The sequence below is a fragment of the Mesoplodon bidens genome (assembly GCF_964165515.1).
Source record: "Mesoplodon bidens genome assembly, chromosome: 1".
Lineage (NCBI taxonomy): Eukaryota > Metazoa > Chordata > Mammalia > Artiodactyla > Ziphiidae > Mesoplodon > Mesoplodon bidens.
This window is the reverse complement of record NC_138176.1, coordinates 27831963-27851700: the sequence shown is the minus strand read 5'-3', so window position 1 is coordinate 27851700 and position 19738 is coordinate 27831963. Positions and strand designations below refer to the sequence as shown.

Genomic DNA, 19738 nt, shown 5'->3' with positions numbered 1-19738 from the left:
GCCGGCCCTTCCAGATCACCAGCAAAACAGGTGTTGGTGATAAATTACTTATTTATTAGTAGCGCTGTACACCATTTGTCAGTTCCTCCAAGACAATGAAAGCGATCAACTCCTGGGATTTATAACACGTTAACATTGTTCCACATATCCCAGTCCCTCTTTAAGTATTCCTTTCTCACAGTCAGCCTTTCTTTCATATACCTATTTATAAGAATAAGCTCCATGTTTTATGTTACCCATCACTTTTGACCTGGCTAGTAATCATATCAAAAATCACTAAGTGAAGATCCAGAAGCTCAAAAATGAAAACATTCCCTCCAGCTGGCCCATTCCTCATAGTATTACTACTTATTAAATGAAGAAAGTCAAGTTGCCTCAATGCAGCTCCTGACTTCTGGGTTCAGTAAAGTACTCCTAGTGTCCAGGACCCAGTGCCAAGTGCTCCCTATTCCTACAAAGCACAGTGAGGTCCCTGGTCTTCCCTAAGTGGCCCCTTTCCTTTTCTGTGTATTCTACCTTTTGAGGGGAATCAAGTAGATGCACCAATCCAAGTATAAATCTCTGAGTTCACCTCTTTATCTCAAAACCTATAAATCTATCCCTGACTAATTCAGAGGCAAAAAGAACTCCAGAATTAATATGGACAAGGCTCTGTCTTCAACTCCCATGAACATCAGAAAGAGTTCCCAAACCAACAGTTGATATTTATACAAATGGATTGATTGCATTGCAGAAATCCAATATATAAGTCCAATCTTTCAAAATAGATGCATTAGGTCAGTGGTTCCCAATCCTGGCTGATCATCACGTTCAAAAGGAGATCTTAAAAAAAAAAGAAAGATAGCTAGGTCTCACCCCCTAAGAGATTCTGATTTGGTGTGTAAAGAGTAAGGCCCAGGGACTTCCCTGGCGGTCCAGTGGTTAAGACTCCGTGTTTCCACTGCAGGGGGCATGGGTTCGATCCCTGGTCTGGAAACTAAGATCCCACATGCCACACAGCACAGACAAATAAGTAAATAAATAAATAAAATAAAGAGTAAGGCCCAGAAATGTCTTCTTTTTAAAAAGTAACTACTGGGCTTCCCTGGTGGCGCGGTGGTTGGGAGTCCACCTGTCGATGCGGGGGACGCGGGTTCGTGCCCCGGTCCGGGAGGATCCCACATGCCGTGGAGCAGCTGGGCCCGTGAGCCATGGCCGCTGAGCCTGCGTGTCCGGAGCCTGTGCTCCACAACAGGAGAGGCCGCAGCAGTGAGAGGTCCACGTACCACAAAAAAAAAAAAAAAAAAAAAAAGTAACTACTGAGGGACTTCCTTGGTGGCGCAGCGGCTGGCTGCCGGCCTGCCTGCCAATGCAGGGGACACGAGTTCGATCCCTAGTCCAGGAAGATCCCACATGCCACAGAGCAACTAAGCCTACAAGCCACGACTACTGAAGCCCGCGAGCCACAACTACTGAAGCCTGCACACCTAGAGCTCATGCTCCGCAGCAAGAGAAGTCACCGCAACAAAGAATAGCCCCTGCACACTGCAACTAGAGAAGCCTGCACACCACAACGAAGACCCCGCGTGCCGCAACTAAGACCTGACACAGCCAAATAAATAAATAAATAAATAAATATTTTTAAAAAGATAACTAGGTGATTCTAATGATAAGCTGGGTTTGGGAACCATTATATTAAGAGAGATTTACTCACTTTATTAGAAGTTACACCACAGGATTCCTTTAAACAGCTATATCCTCTACCCCAGGCATCTAATATAGGACTTCTAGAATTGGTTTATCAAAATTAATCTATAAGCCATTTACCAAGAATATGTCTTCTACATTAACCAAAACCCTCTAGGAGTGGCCACATTTAGGAAGATTATAGAAAGGTAACAGCTCTCCATTAAGGGACCCACTTACCTCATATTTTCTGTAGTTCACCAGCAAAGCCAAGAGGACTACAGCATCATACCCATGTTCCCTACGACTTGGCGGGTGGGAGAGTATCTGGAACCAGAACCAGAAATGGTGAGAGTGCTTGAGGAGGTGGTTTACCCAAAAAAGAAAGAGGTGACAAGGGAACTGACCTACCTGTAAAATTGCTTCAAATATGCTGTTGATCATTACATACTCCAGGATAGTGTTCTGGCTGATGTTATCTGTCACCTGAATATAATAAAAGGCTATTTAAAGTCTATACTAAGACACTCTGATATCTCATGTATATCTCCTCACCTAGTATCTAAGAGAAACAGAAATGTTAAAACATTCTACTAGATACTTAGCAGATCTTAAAGCACCCCCAAAGCCACCTGAGCCTGAATAGACAAGACATTAGAAGGGTAAGAAAATAGCAAATTAAAACTTCCTAAATCTTTGAACTTCTCATTGTTTCTCTCATACCCTCACAAAAGCATTTGCTTAACAGTTTCTTGGGTTTCATTCCCCAGATGCACAGGAAGAACTTTATGATCCAGAAGTCTTCAAGCAGTGGCAGGGAAAGGAAACCACTTGAAGTAAATGAATAATACCCTACCCTCCTCCCACTAGAAGGTACGGGCCAGCTTCCAGCTATAAAATCAAAGTCAGAACAAATAAAAATATTCAGAATCACAAAAACTGATTCCAAATGAGACCTGATGAGAAGGGCAAAATCTGACAATCCAGAAGACAGCACTTCTCCAGGACTGGTACAGGTTAAAAATGTCAGCAGTTGCTCCAAAGAGCAACTTCTAGGAAGCAAAAGCCCATATAAACAACTTCCTTCTACACAAACACAACAGAGTGATGTAATGGCCCAGTAGATATTTTTTTTCTCTTTTCCTTTCTAACTCTGGGCTCAAGAATTCAAATTTGCCCCTGCTGTCAATTTACACCCTTGACAAAGAAACATATAGATAAGTCACTTACAGTCACTAAGCAGAGGAGAAGTTTCAGACATAAGCTCTTCAGACTTTCAGAACCTTCTGCACAAAGCAATGAATCCAAACTCTCCATCAAGTTCTGAGAAAGAGAACCATTAAGTATTAAACCATATCAAAGAACATCTCCACCATGTCTTTGTCAAACTCTGGGTTACGTTATGTAGGGTAATGTGAATAAAATAAAATGAAGCAACCATATCATTCCCTGAGGTCTAGGCCTTGCAAGACTAGACATAAAAAAGGAAGACTTCTAACTAAGTCTAGCTATTTCGGGAAAAATGCTTAGAACAACCGCACAGAAAAATAAAGAATTTACTATTCCAGCAAATGAATGTTTGCAGCCTATCACCCTCATATAAACCTTCAGAGTAGAATGAAATTTTTTAAAAGATTAATAACAGTTAAATAATATACAAATTAAAAACAATAAATAATAAACTAAATAAAACTAAATTCTATTAAATAAATTTTAAATAATAAACAAATGATTAAGTTAAAGGTTAATAATAATGGTTAAACAACCAGGTATGTTTCATTATTTGATAAAGAAAGCATATCACTTGATGCAGGCACACTGAACAAACAACAAAGAGATAACATCACTACTAGCTGTTCATTCAGCTAGCTGTTCACTACAGCTGGCCACATGCACTATCCAACAAAGCTAGCTCACATCCATCCTGGTCGATTCTACTAGACAATGTGATTAGAGTTTAACACTTGTACTAACAACCAACTGTTTTATCCAATGCAGTCAAAAGATGAAACCTTTAGATACTACAAGGAAGAAAAAAAGAAATATTTTACATTAAATAAAGGAGGAAAATGAACGGAGAATAAGGAGTTAGCAGGACTTCCCTGGTGGTTCAGTGATAAAGAATCCACCTTACAATGCAGGGGACGCTGGTTCGATCCCTGGTCAGGGAACTAATATCCCACGTGCCATGGGGCAACTAAGCCTGCACGCCACAACTACTGAGCTCTCGCACCTCAGTGAGAGAGCCTGCATGCCGCAAACTACAGAGCCCACGTGCTCTGGAGCCTGCGCACCACAATTAGAGAGAGAAAACCCGCAGGCCACAACTAGAGAGAAGCCTGTGCACCGCAATGAAAGATCCCACATGCTTCAATGAAGATCCCGTATGCTGCAAGTAAGACCCGCCGCAGCCAAAAATAAATAAAATAAATAAATAAATAAATAATAAATCTTTAAAAAAAAAGGATTTAGTGTGCTGGAAGGTCAAGTGAAGTTTCAAAATAAGCTACTTCAGTTCAACTCAACAAATATGTAGTAAGAGTCTACTATATGCTACATATTGTGCTTTCAAAGAAAATAAGAAAAAAATAAGACAATGACCCTTGCTCTCAAGGTGTTTTTAGTCTAATAGGAGAGAAAAACAAATGAACAGTTTTAATGGTTACTATGACAGTAATATATATGGAGGAAGGGAATTAGCTCAGAAGTTACCTATTCCAGGACTCCTCAGGGACAGGCTGTATTTTGAAAAATCAGTAGGAATTAATTAAAACTTGAGGAGGAAAGGAACTCTAGACAGGCATTAGCGTGATCAAAGACACATGAAGAATGAAATGGCCCTGGACATGCAGTTGGAATACAGGCAGTTTGTTATTACAGAAGTATAAAGAGTGAGGCACAGTGATGAGAGATGCAATTTGAGAAATAAATAGAAAGAAGATCACAAAAGTTTTATAAGGCTAATGAGGGAGTTTGGTCTTTATCCTTTTAGTGATAGGAAACTAATGAAGGGTTTTAACCAAGGAAGATTTGAGTGTTAAGTTACATCACTCTGCTGTCAGTGTGGATGACAGATTTAAACATGGTAAGGCTGGAGAGAGGGAGACAAAAGAAGACTAACCTATCAATTTTCTGAGGATGGTTGCCATGTCTTATTTGCCTCTGTATCCCCGATGCCTGGCACAGAGGAGCATAACAAATGTTTGTCAAAAGAATGAAGGCATCACTGCAACAGTTCAGGGATAATGGGGACTTTGGCAGTAGGGGAAAAAAAGAAAAAACAGATCTGAGAAGTATGAGCTGAGGTAAAATTAGCTGAACATGGTGATAGTCTGGATATGAAAGATGAAGGATAGGAAAGAGTCAAGGGTGACTCTCAGGTTTTTGGCTTGGGGAACCGGGAAGACAGGTATCCCCATTCTGACACAGAATGAATGAGGAAGAACAGAAGTAGAGAAAACAATGAGTTCCATTTTGGATATGCCAAACAAGAGGTACTTAGGTATGTGTAAGAGGGTATATTCAGCAAGTGCTTAAAGAGAACAGGTCTGAGACTCAGGAGGAATTAAGGCTAAAGATAGAGACTTAGTAATCAGCAGCAGTATATAGGCAGTAGTGAAAACTGTAAGATATCTGGGATTTTACCATATATACAGACAGAGAGAGACTGTAGAAGGCTAGAATTAAAAACTGACTCCAGGTACTAAATCTTTGTGTATTCCTAATTGCATATTCGTAACTTTTTTATTTTAATAAATTTATTTATTTTACTTATTTGTTTGTGGCTGTGTTGGGTCTTCGTTGCTGCACATGGGCTTTCTCTAGTTGCAGGGAGTGGGGGCTACTCTTCATTGCAGTGCACAGGCTTCTCATTGCAGTGGCTTCTTTTGTTGTGGAACACAAGCTCTAGGCATGCGGGCTTCAGTAGTTGTGGCTCACGGGCTCTAGAGTGCAGGCTCAGTAGTTGTGGTGCACAGGCTTAGTTGCTCCGCAGCATGTGGGATCTTCCTGGACCAGGGACCGAACCCGTGTCCCCTGCATTGGCAGGCAGATTCTTAACCACTGCGCCACCAGGGAAGTCCCACATATTTGTAACTTTTAAAAATAAACTAATCACTATAAGGATTCTTTGGCATACAGATTTCTTTATTTTAAATGTAGTGAATGAGAGAAGACAGGTTGTTCAAAGTTCATATTATGAACAACATTCATTCAAGATAGTGACAAATACTGCAAATCAATATCTGATAAGGGACTTGTATCCAAAATATATAAAGAACTCTTATAACTCAACAATAAAAAGACAAATAATTCAATCTACGAACGGTCAAAGGATTTGAATAGACATTTCATACACACACACACACACACACACACATACACACATTGCTGGGGTAAATGTAAAATGGTACTGCCACTTTGGAAAAGAGTTTGGAATTTCCTCAAAATGTTAAACATAGAATTACCATATGAGAGACTTCCCAGGTGGTGCAGTGGTTAAGAATCCGCCTGCCAATGCAGGGGAGACAGGTTCAAGCCCTACTCCAGGAAGATACCACATGCCGCAAAGCAACTAAGCCCGTGTGCCACAACTACTGAGCCAGTGCTCTGGAGCCTGCAAGCCACAATTACTGAAGCCCGTGCACCCTACAGCCCACGCGCTGCAACTACTGAGCCCATGAGCTGCAACTACTGAGCCCGTGTGCTGCAACTACTGAAGCCTGCATGCCTAGAGCCCAAGCTCCACAACAAGAGAAGCCACTGCAATGAGAAGTTCGCACACTGCAATGAAGAGTAGCCCCCGCTCGCCGCAACTAGAGAAAGCCAGCACACAGCAACAAAAACCCAATGCAGCCAAAAATAAATTAAAAAAAAAAATTCAATCATCTATGTCTGAGTCCAAATCTTCTAGTGCATCTAACTGTCTGCAGATGATCCATGAACAGCTGTCAGAAGCAGACATCCACAGGCACAACTACAGCTTATGTCTCACCTTCATGCACAGCTCCGCCTTGTCAAAGCCCATCAGCATGTTGATAATGTCAAACCCAGAGGTAGACTTATTTTTTTGATGGACTCCTCGAATGAGTGCACACAAGGTCTGCAGAGATGAGAGAAAGAATTCTTTCTAGAAAGGAAGTCTCAAAATGCAAAGGGCATTGGATCAGTAGCCTCATACTGCAACCTCAGAACCTTCTCCTTACACAGCTGACATTCAACTGCTCTATTCTCTGAGCTCCAAAACACAGTCTGGGTCTTAATATGTGCAAAATCCAGAAATGAAAAGAGGAACAGCAACTGAAATTGTTGCCATCCTCTTTTTTTATTCTTTTCTGGCCATCCACTTTTTAAAAATTACACTGCAGACAAAGACTGGAAGGTGATATTCAAAAATAAGAAACAGTTCTTGAGTTTGAATCATGGGATTTGTGGAGCTTTCCTTTATTTAAAATTAGTTTTAGAATTTACATAATAGTTTATCATTTTTAATAACTATAGAAGTCCCTGTATGATAACAACCAATCAATTCAAATCTTAAAAATTCATTACAATCCCCATCCACTACTTACTAGCTGTGTGAGCCTGGACAAATTAGTTAACTTTTCAGTGCCTCATTTTTCTCAGCTATAAAATGGGAATGATAATAGCATTAACCGCATAGGGATGTTGTGATGGCTACGTGAATTAATACTGTGAGACACTTAGAATAGTCCCTGGAACTTAGTTAAAATTCCTGGAATAGTGCCTCGAACTTAACTTTGTTACAGCTCAATAAATATCAGGTATTATAATAATGTACTATATTTTTATGGGTCACCAAGTGGCTTAATGTCAATTTATTTTCACTGGACTAAAATCAGTTTATAATTCATGCCCCGACAGTGAGCCACTGTAATTACAGGAAGTACAATTTCCAACTTTCATTTCAACTTTCAATTAATGAGTCACTACAACTGTGATGCTCGAAATGTAGAATTTACTGTCCAAGGGTTAACAAAGCTACAGGATAAACATGGTCCTTCTTTCTGGGGCATCAGCTCAAGAGCTAATTTCTACATTTTACAGATGAGAAAACTGGGGCTCACAAAGTGATCTGCCCAACTTGTAAGTTAGAAACTTAAACCCAATCTACCAAAAGTTCCAACAAAATCCTTTATGCTGTCATCAGTTCTTCATATTCTAAGCTTGTCAATCACTACCCTAAATACTCAGCCCAATCTAGGCTACACTGGAGCTACTAGACTATAAACTCTATAAATTTTGCCCATCATCCATTCAAAAAAATTTACTTCTAGAATGCTATTTGCCAGGCACTGTTCTACACACTAGGAACAAAGTATTGAATAATACTGTCTTTGCCCTCAAAAAGCCTATAATGTGTCCCACCAGCTCAGTGCTTAGCATGTAACAGTAATTCAAGAAATAACGAATGTAGTTCAAGAATAATGAATCTTCCTCATGATCATGCCACTTAGCATTAAGAATAGTGATTCTTGGGGCTTCCCTGGTGGCGCAGTGGTTGAGAGTCCACCTGCCAATGCAGGGGACACGGGTTCATGCCCCGGTCCAGGAAGATCCCATGTGCCGCGGAGTGGCTAGGCCCGTGAGCCATGGCCACAGAGCCTGCACGTCCAGAGCCTGTGCTCCACAACGTGAGAGGCCACAACAGTGAGAGGCCTGCGTACCGCAAAAAAAAAAAGAATAGTAATTCTTAACGTGTTTAGAGTTACAGACCTTTTCGAGAATCTGACAAAAGCCCTCTCTCCAAAAAAAAGTGCATGTACACATAACGTACATTTACACATAAAATATTACATATAACTTCAGGGAGTCAAGCACCTTCTGAAACCTCACGTTAAGAAAATACTGTTTATTTAATTAAGAAAGTCTTCTGATTTTTGCTGTAGACTAATCAACCTTGCCAGAGTTTCCTCTATCTCTCTTCCTGTCCTCAAGTAATAATAAAAATTCTGTCAAACAATCCGCCTTGGCATTAGATCACATTATACAAATGGACAAGATTACTACTATAGGCATCAATTTGTTTAACCAGGAAGATGGCTAAACAAACATGGCATAGATGTTTGATTACTTAAAGAAATAAAGAAAAAACAAAGAAAGCAAGCCTCATACTCAGGGTAGTTTTATGTTCCTCAAGTTCCAATAGATGTATTACAATTTCTTTCTCCTATTAAACAAGACTTCTCCAGTCTCCCAGCCTTGTACCTGCAATGCATTGACCACTCGAATTGGATGCTCCTCTCCCAGAGCCTGGATGCAGTGTTGAAATAAGCAATTAATATTGTCCTTGATCTTCATTAACTCCTCACCATCAAGAGATTCCAGCTTGCCTTCTAGGTACTCTAAATTCACCTAACGAGGAAACAATAAGGGCCTGAGTGCATTTTTACTGCAGCACCTAGAACACATGTGAAGGCAATCTCAGTTACCAGGAAAATCCACAGGTGTCACCAAGTCTTACCTTCATAAGAAAGAGCTCCTCCCAAAATCGAGGACTGCACTTACTAGGGTCCTCTGTCTGAAACCAGAAGATAAGTATATTCAATATCCCCAGCTAACACCAAAGCATTAAGAACACATTTGAAAGGGTCACTACACATAATCAACCTTACCTTTCACAATTAACTTTGAAAATGCTTGGTCATTCCAAACAGCTATAATGGGGAACAAGTTTTGGGGGGTTTTTCCCCAAATGGAAGACATTGTGCATGGATATATATTCCCTGCACCAAAAGTTAAATGGCTCAAAGAACCTCCCTCAAATCTTTCTCTTCTTAGCAAGAAAAGAACCTAGCCATCTGAATCAGTTAGTCATATTATGATATAGCCCCACTGTATTTGTATGGTACTCAGTTTTCAAAGTCCATTCACATACATGAAATACAATGGCCCAGTGAGCCAGGTAGGGTAGATATTATCATTATCCTCCTTTTAGGAAAGAGAGTCCACAAGACTTACACAAGTGCAGGAGCCAGAACCCAGATCATCTAAGTAATACTGCCATGATTTTTACAACATCCTGCTTCTACTTGCCCTTCCGTATGCATTTAGTCCTCTGTACAGAGCCTGTAATATTCTCTTTTCTTACTTCAAATTGGTCCATAATTAGCAAAATTATGGTGCTAAAATCCAAATTTTCTTAGCACTAATTTTCAAACAGAAATTCTAGGAAGTTAGAGGCTTCTGGTTAGTGAGTGAAATAAGAAAAAGAGAACCCTTATTTTACAGGAAAGCTAATGACATAAAACCAGTATGTCAATTACCTGCTATCACCTTACCTTAAATTGACCTTTTAAAATTACTACCAAGAACTAATGTCTTCATTAGATAAGAACTTCTCATCAAATAAGAAAATATTACCCTAGGAATCTCCTCTGGCTTTTTAATTGAGAATGACATAAAGAAGCAACAGGGCCTCCCTGGTGGCGCAGTGGTTGAGAGTCCGCCTGCCGATGCAGGGGATACGGGTTCGTGCCCCGGTCTGGGAGGATCCCATATGCCGCGGAGCGGCTGGGCCCGTGAGCCATGGCCTCTGGGCCTGCGCGTCCGGAGCCTGTGCTCCGCAACGGGAGAGGCCACAACAGTGAGAGGCCCGCATACCGCAAAAAAGAAAAAAAAAAAAGAAGCAACATTTCTGGCCTTCTAATAAGGTTCTCATTTAGTGAATTCTTTCTATCCCTTTCGCTCAAGTCCTGCTCCCCAAGAGGGACCACACATTGACCCTCACACTTCTGTAATATCATTTTGTTGTTTATATATGAAAGAGGGAATTCATGGAGCTGGCATTTCCCATGCTCAAAGCTCTCTCAAGCAGGAGTCATATGTATACCAAGCTTAGTACTTAACATAGAAAGAGCCCTAATAGGATCCTAATAACCACTCATTTTCTCTGTATAGCCACCTATACTGCCCTGGGCAATTCTGTATTAACTGTCTGCATCTCAAACTTTGTCTCTAAGGCTTGCCAAGAATTAGAGTTTTACTTGATCAAATTATTTATCCAAGGCCATGTGGCAAAGTTGAACAAGGATGGACTCTGGAGTCAGACACTAGGGTTCAAATCACAGCTCTTTCACTTTCTAGCTGTGACTGCCAGTTTTCTCATTATCATGCTGTTTTACATGGCACATGTAAAAACATAGCCTTGGGCCTCCCTGGTGGCGCAGTGGTTGAGAGTCCGCCTGCCGATGCAGGGGATACGGGTTCGTGCCCCGGTCTGGGGGGATCCCATGTGCCGCGGAGCGGCTGGGCCCGTGAGCCGTGGCCGCTGGGCCTGCGCGTCCGGAGCCTGTGCTCCGCAACGGGAGAGGCCACAACAGTGAGAGGCCCGCATACCGCAAAAAGAAAAAATAAATAAATAAAAAAAATAAAAATAAAAAATAAAAACATAGCCTTCTTGCAGCATTCTTGTCAGAATTAGAGCTAATGTATTTGGTGATGCATTCAGAACAATGTCAGGCACATAGTAGGAACTCAAGCATCTCCCTCAAATTTTTCTCTTCTTAGCGAGAAGTGAACCTAGCCATCTGAATCAATTAGTCATATTATGATGCATCCCCACTGTATTTGTATGTTGCTCAGTTTTCAAAGCCCATTCACATACATGAAATACAATGGCCCAGTGAGCCAGGTAGGGTAGATATTATCATTATCCTCCTTCTAGGAAAGAGAGTCCACAAGATTTACACAAGATATGGCTAACTCCTTTTACAAGTATTACATGTTTTAAATGTTTACATGTACTACTAATGACCAGGATTTCAGAAGTCAAGTACATCTGCAGGGTATCTAATCACTCTAACCTTCCCTGATAGGGTACATTTTACAACACAGGCTTGGACCATGGTCAATAAGCAGTTCTGAAGACCCAAAGAAATCCCCTAATCTAATTGCTAATAATTCCTCAGTCTTCTCATAGAATTGGAAGATGAGATAGTCTAACTAAGCAATTGTTTTGTCCACTAACAACTTGAGATGGAATATAATAGTGCATCTTTTTAAAATATCTGAATTAGATAGAATTCTAGGACCAAAAGGAAATTCAAGGGACATCTAGGATAGAAAGGTCCTTATGTCATATCATAAGGGGACTTCCCTGATGGTCCGGTGGTTAAGACTCCACGTTTCAACTGCAGGGGGCACAGGTTCAATCCTTGGCCAGGGAACTAAGATCCCACATGCCACGAGGCACAGCCAAAAAAAAAAAAAAAAAAATCATAAGGGAGAAAAGTCTTATAGATATCAGAAAAGAAGTTTCCTGAGCCTTCCTCCCTCCTTTCAATTGTTTTACCCAGCTCAAGGCTACAATCTATAAGAACAACATAATAATAACACATGATCATAATTTCTACCATGAGAGAGCTCACCCTCACCCTTGTTCTCTCTCTTTCTCCCTCTGAAGAACTAGAAGGTAGCAGGCAGAGGTGAGGTTATTTCTCATTTGGGAACAAGAAACTAAGGAGTCAACCTGTGCCCAATGTCAGGGCTCCAGGCCTTACCATGAAGATCTCATCATACATCAGCACCACTTTTTCCTTCAGTGGTTTTTTGTAGGCTGAAGATTTCCTGAGCAAACCCCCTCGTTTCTCTACCTGTGCCATGGTTAGAGAACCTGTGAAAAGAAAGCCACAGTTAGTGCTAGAAATGCTCTCTAAGATGTTGGAGAATCTACTGAAATACCTCTCAATGGGAAATTTTTTAGGAAGAAGAAATGATAAACAACCATGCTGTAGATTTTGTGCATCTGTCCAACGCCCCCTTCTCTAACCAGGTAATTTCAAGGTTTAAATCATTACTTGGCTTACAGCACAACACATTTTACATCCTTAAAACATGCCAGTGGACAAGACTTAAAGAAGATGCAAAACCAAGCAGGAAAGTGTAACTAGCTCCATCTGTAATAGGTCTGGCCATATATCTGACGTTGATGGAAGGAAGGCTGCAAAGCACACACTGCCCACAGACTGATGATGAAGTTAAATTTCAAGTATTGATTGAGCTTAGGACCATTAAGACAGGAAGTGTGCTGCAGACTGACGTGCTCCATTGATTTCCCCAAAGTAAGCAGGTCCTCCTCACTGCAAAGTACTTGCCCTTCACTGCCTCATAAATCACACTGCACTTGACCATCTTCAGAAATTCCTCTGGAAAGAGACCCAAGGCAGAAAACAGCAGTTAAAAGACCAAAAGTTAAATTTAATTTCAAAATAACCAAAAATAACAATATATTCCTTTCAAGTTTATATTTTTAATATTTATTTATTTGGCTCCTCTGGGTGTTAGTTGCAGCACACGGGATCTTCATTGAGGCATGCGGGATCTAGTTCCCTGACCAGGGATGGAACCCAGGCCCCTTACATTAGGAGCTCACAGTCTTAACCACTGGACCACCAGGGAAGTCCCTCAAATTTAATTATACATATATTTGTAACACTGTACTGCAGATCAAACTTCAGTGTATTTTTTTAAATCTATATAAAAGCAGTTCCATGAATCATGCTCAAATTTCCCCATCTTGCTTCAAGGAATTCTCAATTTTTTTCAAATGAGAACTTGAAATCCCACAGGTCTCCATGTGGATTTACACATATTCTCTCACTTCCCAGATTCTTACTATTGTTGACAAAATTCCTCTCTTTCTCTTAAATCCTAGGCTCTAGTTGTGAAACTTAATCTCACCCAGTAGCAAATATGGATGGTAGTGAGGAGACCGATTTCACTTCCAGACAAATCCAAAGCAGCAGAAAATTAATTCTGTTCAATGATGTCTGGAAAATATATACTACCTTTCAAATCAAAATCAAAATTTTGTTTAAGGAAGAGATGCATCCAATAGCATAAAAGACTGTATCTCAAACATCATCTATCTCTAATACATATAGCCAAAAAGGAGATTCACTTTTGAGCACTAAAAGCACAGAAAATTTCAACTGGATGTTAAGCATCCTTAGCACAGGGACTATATCTTACACTTTTTCCATAAGCACTTGGCTCATGGTAAATGCTCAGTGTATGCTTATCACTGACTGATTCTAAATGGCAGACACCTGAGCAGTCCTAGGTCTGACCTAAAATTTTAGTTAGACCTGTCTCTATCAAAGCCTCACTAAGCCCTCATATTCCTTTACGATCCAGAGAAAACTGAAGGAAAAAATAACAACAAAAAAAGAGAAGATTCTTTCAGGCAATTTATACTATATTGATCATGGCTTTGCCTTAAAGCATGAAATACAGCCTCCATTCAAAACATTCTTGTGTCTTTTAAATAGGTTGTCAAGAGGAAGATGTCCTTATTGGGGGAAAATAAATTGGAAATCAAGAGGATCCTATTAAAATAAATCAAAAGCAATGCAATTCTAAGCTTAGTGGATACAGACCTTTCATGTGCTCAGCTTCAACCAGTTGATTAACAAGAATAGTGGGAACCACAAGTCCCTGGATGTCAAAAGCACATGTTTACAAACATCTCCCTCTGAGGACTTATAATTAGGTTACTGCTAATCAATGTCCAGCCCAAATCTAATAAATTCACTTTCTCTATTTCAGAATCAATACTTTCTAATAAGCAAAAGGGAATAGGAGAGGAGGGAAAAACAATTTCAACCCAAAGTACCAAATTTCCTAAGAAATTAAATTGTTTTCATCACTCTCCTTCCATTTGGAACAGGGGGAAATTCAACCAAGGGCCTCAACACATTACTCTCTGTCATCATCACAGGCACCTGGAATTTACCACCCAAGCTGTCTTAAGTGTGACTAGAAACTGACAACATAAAGTCTCCTCCTTCTGCCAGCACTTCTACCCATTGAACACAGCAAAGAAGGGTGTTTCTAGGGTAACAGACTGGAAGAAGTGTAGAACTCTTACAAAAGTCTTTCTGGGGTCTCAGAAATTGAGCTAGTGCTTCCAAATTTGAAAGTAAAATATCTGACTGGTAAAGCAGTAAACTGGAATACATCAGTAATGTGAGTGTAATCTGTTTATATCCTCCCAGTGTTTCTTTCCTCTTTCACAATCCTCCCCTGCTGTAGAGAAAACAAGTACCAGCTGAGGAGCAGCAAGACATAACGGAACAAACAACCGGCAGAACTGAGACTAGAACACAGCTCTCCCAACCAACTAGATGACACTGAGTAAATCATTGTGCTTCTCAGTTTCCTTACAAGTAAAACTAGGGGACTGGACTAGACGTATCATCTAATGATTCTCTTAGCATCCCTGAAATACCACAAACACACAGGGAACACCTAAATATTATAAAGCACTAGTTTAGGCACTAAGGGGTTACAAAGAGGAAACTACAGACCGGATCCTCTAGGAGCTCACAATCTCTTAGCGGAGACAGGCACAGAATAACCCACAGCACAAGGCAAATCATGAGAAATAGAGTAAAAGTACAAAGAAAATGCTATGGGACTACAAGGAAGAGAAAGAAGCATTCTATGAGTACGCTATGACCTCTGTTGATCTAGGCTTTTAAATCCTTCTAGCAAAGAAGTAAACACAGCAAAGCCACAGCAATCCCACAGAAATGTCATCTTAGACATTAACATAGTTTCTCAGAAATAAGACATACAGGAGACAAAGTATAAAAAAGAATTAGGCAACTTTTCAATACTACTTTCACCTACCACCAAACTTAGGAATGGCTTCAAATCCCCCGAACTCAATGGCAAATCAATGAAGTCTTTCATTCCTAAACCTCAGGACTGCTGGTCCCATGACCTGCAGCACAACTTCTCTCTGAAAGACCAAAGTCATACAACTTCTTAAGAACTATATCTTAAAGCAATCCGGCCACACACTTCTTAAATGCACATCACTTCACATCCCTACAGGATAATATAATCAAATGTCAAAAACCTAAAGCCAAACACTTCCAATGTCTTACAAGCAAGGAATGCTAGTTACACTTAACTAATTATTCATTTATTTTACTGTCTTCTTGAGCACAATACATGCCAACTCTAGTATCAGAAAATTAATCTAATAGAAATTCACTCTGATTTCCAGAGTTACCAGTTAATCTATCAAAAGTCTTGGTATTGTATCTATATGAGATGATGGAGGTTAACTAAATCTGTTGAGGTAATCATTTCCCAAAATACATAAATCAAACCATTATGCTGTATACCTTAAATATATACAGTGATGTCTGTCAATTATTTCTCAATAAAACTGGAAAAAAATCTTTAAAAAAGTCTTTGGTTTTAGTCCCAATTCTTATACACTTGTTCTATAACCTTAAGTTTCCTTTCCCTTCCTGGCTTGAATTTGCCAATCTGTAAAAAGAAGTCATGCCAAAGATGTGCAGAAAAGGGAACCCTTGTACACTGCTGGTGGGAATGTAAATCGGTACAGCCACTACGGAAAACAGTATGGAGGTTCCCCAAATATTAAAAATAAAACTACCAGGGCTTCTCTGGTGGCACAGTGGTTAAGAATCCACCTGCCAATGCAAGGGACAGGCATTCGAGCCCTGGTCCGGGAAGATCCCACATGCCGCGGAGCAACTAAGCCCATGCACCACAACTACTGAGCCTGTGCTCTAGAGCCCACGAGCCACAACGACTGAGCCCACGTGCCACAACTACTGAAGCCCATGAGCCTAGAGCCCAAAAATAAATAAATAAAATAAATTTATTTAAAAAAAAATTATATGTGGAATCTAAAAAAAGTCAAACACATAGAAATAGAGTAGATTAGATTGGTGGTTGCCAGGGGATGGGGGATGGGGCAAATGGAGAGATGTTGGTCAAAGGGTACAAACTTCCAGTTATAAGACGAATAAGTTCTGGGGGTCTAACATACAACCCAGTGACTACAGTTAAAAATACTGTATTGTATATCTGAAAGTTGCTATGATTAAATCTTAAATGTTCTCACCACAAAAAAGGAAAAAAAGTGACTATGTGAGGGAATGGATGTGTTAACTAACGTCATCATGGTAACCATTTCACAATATATATGTATATAAAATCAACATATTGTATATCTTAAAATTATACAATGTTATATGTAAATTATATTTCAATAAATGGGGGGAGGGCATGGAACAGCTCTCTATAGGCCTTCAATGTAATGGTCTGGAGTTCTAGGTTCATACTTGTAATGCACTATTAGCAAGTATCACCCTCACTTCACTGTTCAGGGATGCTCCAAAACACTAGTGTAGGTAGATGCTGAGGTAAACATCCCAAAACATTTCAACCAGTATATAAGAAAAGAAAAAGGAGAAGAGAAAGAAAAGAAGAAGGGGAAAGAAAGAAAATTAATAAAAATAAATGTGCCCATCATCTAGGAAGAAAAAAACATGCACAGATCAGGTGTTCATTCAACAAATATTGACCACCTAAGCATTAGGGATACAGCAGGAACAAGCAGACAAGATCCCTGCTCTCAGAGTTTTCATTCTAGTAGAGGAAGAAAGACAACAAACAAGTTAAGTTGAGACAATGATAAGTATCTTGAAGACAAATTGTCTAGGGGGACTACAAGATTGCAGATTAAAGGCCTCTATGGGAAGTGATATGTGGACTGAGATCAGAATAACAGAAAGAAAACAGCCATGTGAAAATCTTGGGAAAAGTGTTCAGACAGAGGCAATGGCAAGTGCAAAGGCTCCAAGATTTGAACACACTTGGCATGTTCAAGAAACAGAAATGCCAGAGTGCCTATAGTACAAACATTCCCTTTTTGAAAGGTTTTTGTAAAACTTATTGAAGTGGGGCTTCCCTGGTGGCGCAGTGGTTAAGAATCCACCTGCCAAGGCAGGGTTCGAGCCCTGGTCCGGGAAGATCCCACATGCCGTAGAGCAACTAAGCCCTTGCGCCACAACTACTGAGACTGCGCTCTAGAGCCTGCAAGCCACAACTACTGAGCCTGCATGCCACAACTACTGAAGCCCGCATGCCTAGAGCCCATGCTCCACAACAAGAGAAGCCACCACAATGAAAAGCAGCCCCAGCTTGCCGCAACTAGAGAAAGCCTGTGCACAGCAACAAAGACCCAATGCAGGCAGGCAGGCAGGCAGGCAGGCAGGCAGGCAGGAAGGGAGGGAGGGAGTACAAACTAATGATTTCATTTATATGAAACTCAAAAAGGCAAAATTAGTCTACGGTGACAGACATCAGAATAGTGGTTACCCTGGGTGGGGAGATGAGTGGGAAGGAGCACAAGGAAGCCTTCTGAGGTGCCAGAAACGTGCTTTATCTTGACCTGAGTGGAAGTCACACAAATATGTACATGTGTAAAAGAATTATCAAGTCATACACTTCACATTATGTACACTATTCCTCAATCTAAAATAATGCATGTGCTCATATACATATATGAAAATTTAACAATACCCATGCAGAACACTAGAACAAAGGCTAATAGCGACCCACCTTGCACACATAGGACACTGATCTAAAATAACCACCAAAGAGTTGACACTTTTTTTTTTTTTTTTTTGCGGTACGCGGGCCTCTCACTGTTGTGGCCTCTCCCGTTGCAGAGCACAGGCTCCGGACGCGCAGGCTCAGTGGCCATGGCTCACGGGCCCCGCCACTCCGCGGCATGTGGGATCATCCTGGACCGGGGCACGAACCCGTGTCCCCTGCATCGGCAGGCGGACTCTCAACCACTGCGCCACCAGGGAAGCCCAACACTTATTTTGTACTTGCTACATACCGAGCGCTGTTCTAAGCACTTTATATACATTAATTCATTTCATCCTCACAACAAACCTATGATCCAGGAACTTTACAATAAGAAAACTAAAGCATGAAGTGGTTAAAAAACAAAAACTTAAAAATTTGCCAGGATAAGTGAAAGTAGGGACTCAAACCCAGACAGCCTGATGTTTGAGTTCAGCCTTTAACCACTGTACTATACTGAGCAGGAAGGAGCAGAAGTAGAGTAACCTACACATAAACAAAGCTGAGCATCTGCAGAGAAACTGAAGAGGTTCCACGTAAGTGAGGACAAGAAGTATATGCTCGCTGACCTTAATGAACAAACTCTGGAATGTCCAGATATCTGGAGTTTCATCACTAGTTTGCCCGTAGGTAGATGTGCCACGGTAGGAAGTAAAAGGTAACTGTCTGATAACATGCACATGTATATAAATATTGATAATGGTAAAGTGAAAAAGAGACAGACAAATTAATGAAATACTAGAAAACTTAGAAGGAAAAACTAGAGAGGAATCTGAGTTTCTATTCAAGTTGACAGATGTATTCAATATGGTAAACAGAAAAAATTTTTTAAAAAGGCTGAAATACACTGATATCCACTACAGGATTTAATTGATACTATTTTAACTGAGCTAAGTCAGTGCTCTGAGGATAATTCTCCACCAAAACGTCATTACGAATGGAAAGATATTGTAAAAAATGCTTTACCCCTGCAGAGCTGTGATCACATGCTTCAGAATCTCCTGGCATGCCTCCTGGAAATGTAGACTCCTAAGCCCCCCTCCCCACTACTGAAACAGATTTTTCAAGATAAGGATTAGAGGTCTACATTTTTAATAATCACTCCAGTCAGTGGTTCTCAACTGAGGCAATTTTGCCTCCCAGGGGACATTTGTCAATGCCTGGAGACATTTTTGGTTGTCACAACTGGGAGGGGAGGTACTACCAGCATCTACTGGGTAGAGGCCAGGGATGCTGCTAAACATCCTAAAGTATACAGGACAGTTACCACAACAAAGAATTATCTGGTCCAATAAGTCAATAATGCAGAGGTTGAAAAACTCTACCCCAAATAATTCTGATGCTCACTAAAGTCTGAGAAGTACTCATCTGAGCCTTAAATCAGGCCTTCAAAAGTAAGGAGCATCTGGACAGAAGATGATTTTGAGAGGATGAATAAAACTTCTGCCATCTCTAGAAAAGGCACTGGAGCAATCCTTACCTACTTCCAGCTCATTCTCCCCGTATTAACTCACCAACACATCCCCTTTCCTTAGGATCTTAGCCGCAGTTTGCCCATCTGTGAAGGATCACTACAAAACACACTGACTATAGTAATCCACAATGCCTAGTGAAGGAGATGAAAACCCTG

The 19738-nt window shown here is 40.5% G+C and overlaps 1 protein-coding gene across 5 annotated transcripts in view; it reads right to left on the bottom strand.

Moving 5' to 3' along the window:
- ARMH3 (armadillo like helical domain containing 3) overlaps window positions 1-19738 on the bottom strand; it is a 180545-nt gene that overhangs the window by 146400 nt on the left and 14407 nt on the right. For 4 of the 5 annotated variants that reach the window (XM_081228629.1, XM_081228626.1, XM_081228627.1 and 1 more), the window contains exons 2-8: window positions 12186-12298; window positions 9149-9205; window positions 8893-9039; window positions 6659-6766; window positions 2896-2988; window positions 2077-2151; window positions 1906-1992 (exon numbers count right to left, since the gene is read on the bottom strand). In XM_081228629.1, coding sequence (XP_081084755.1) covers window positions 1906-1992; window positions 2077-2151; window positions 2896-2988; window positions 6659-6766; window positions 8893-9039; window positions 9149-9205; window positions 12186-12287 — 669 coding nt within the window. In that variant the 5' untranslated portion in view covers window positions 12288-12298. Of the gene's footprint in view, window positions 1-1905; window positions 1993-2076; window positions 2152-2895; window positions 2989-6658; window positions 6767-8892; window positions 9040-9148; window positions 9206-12185; window positions 12299-15318; window positions 15408-19738 lie in introns of those variants that run through there. The other variant, XM_081228628.1, reaches the window with a different exon arrangement.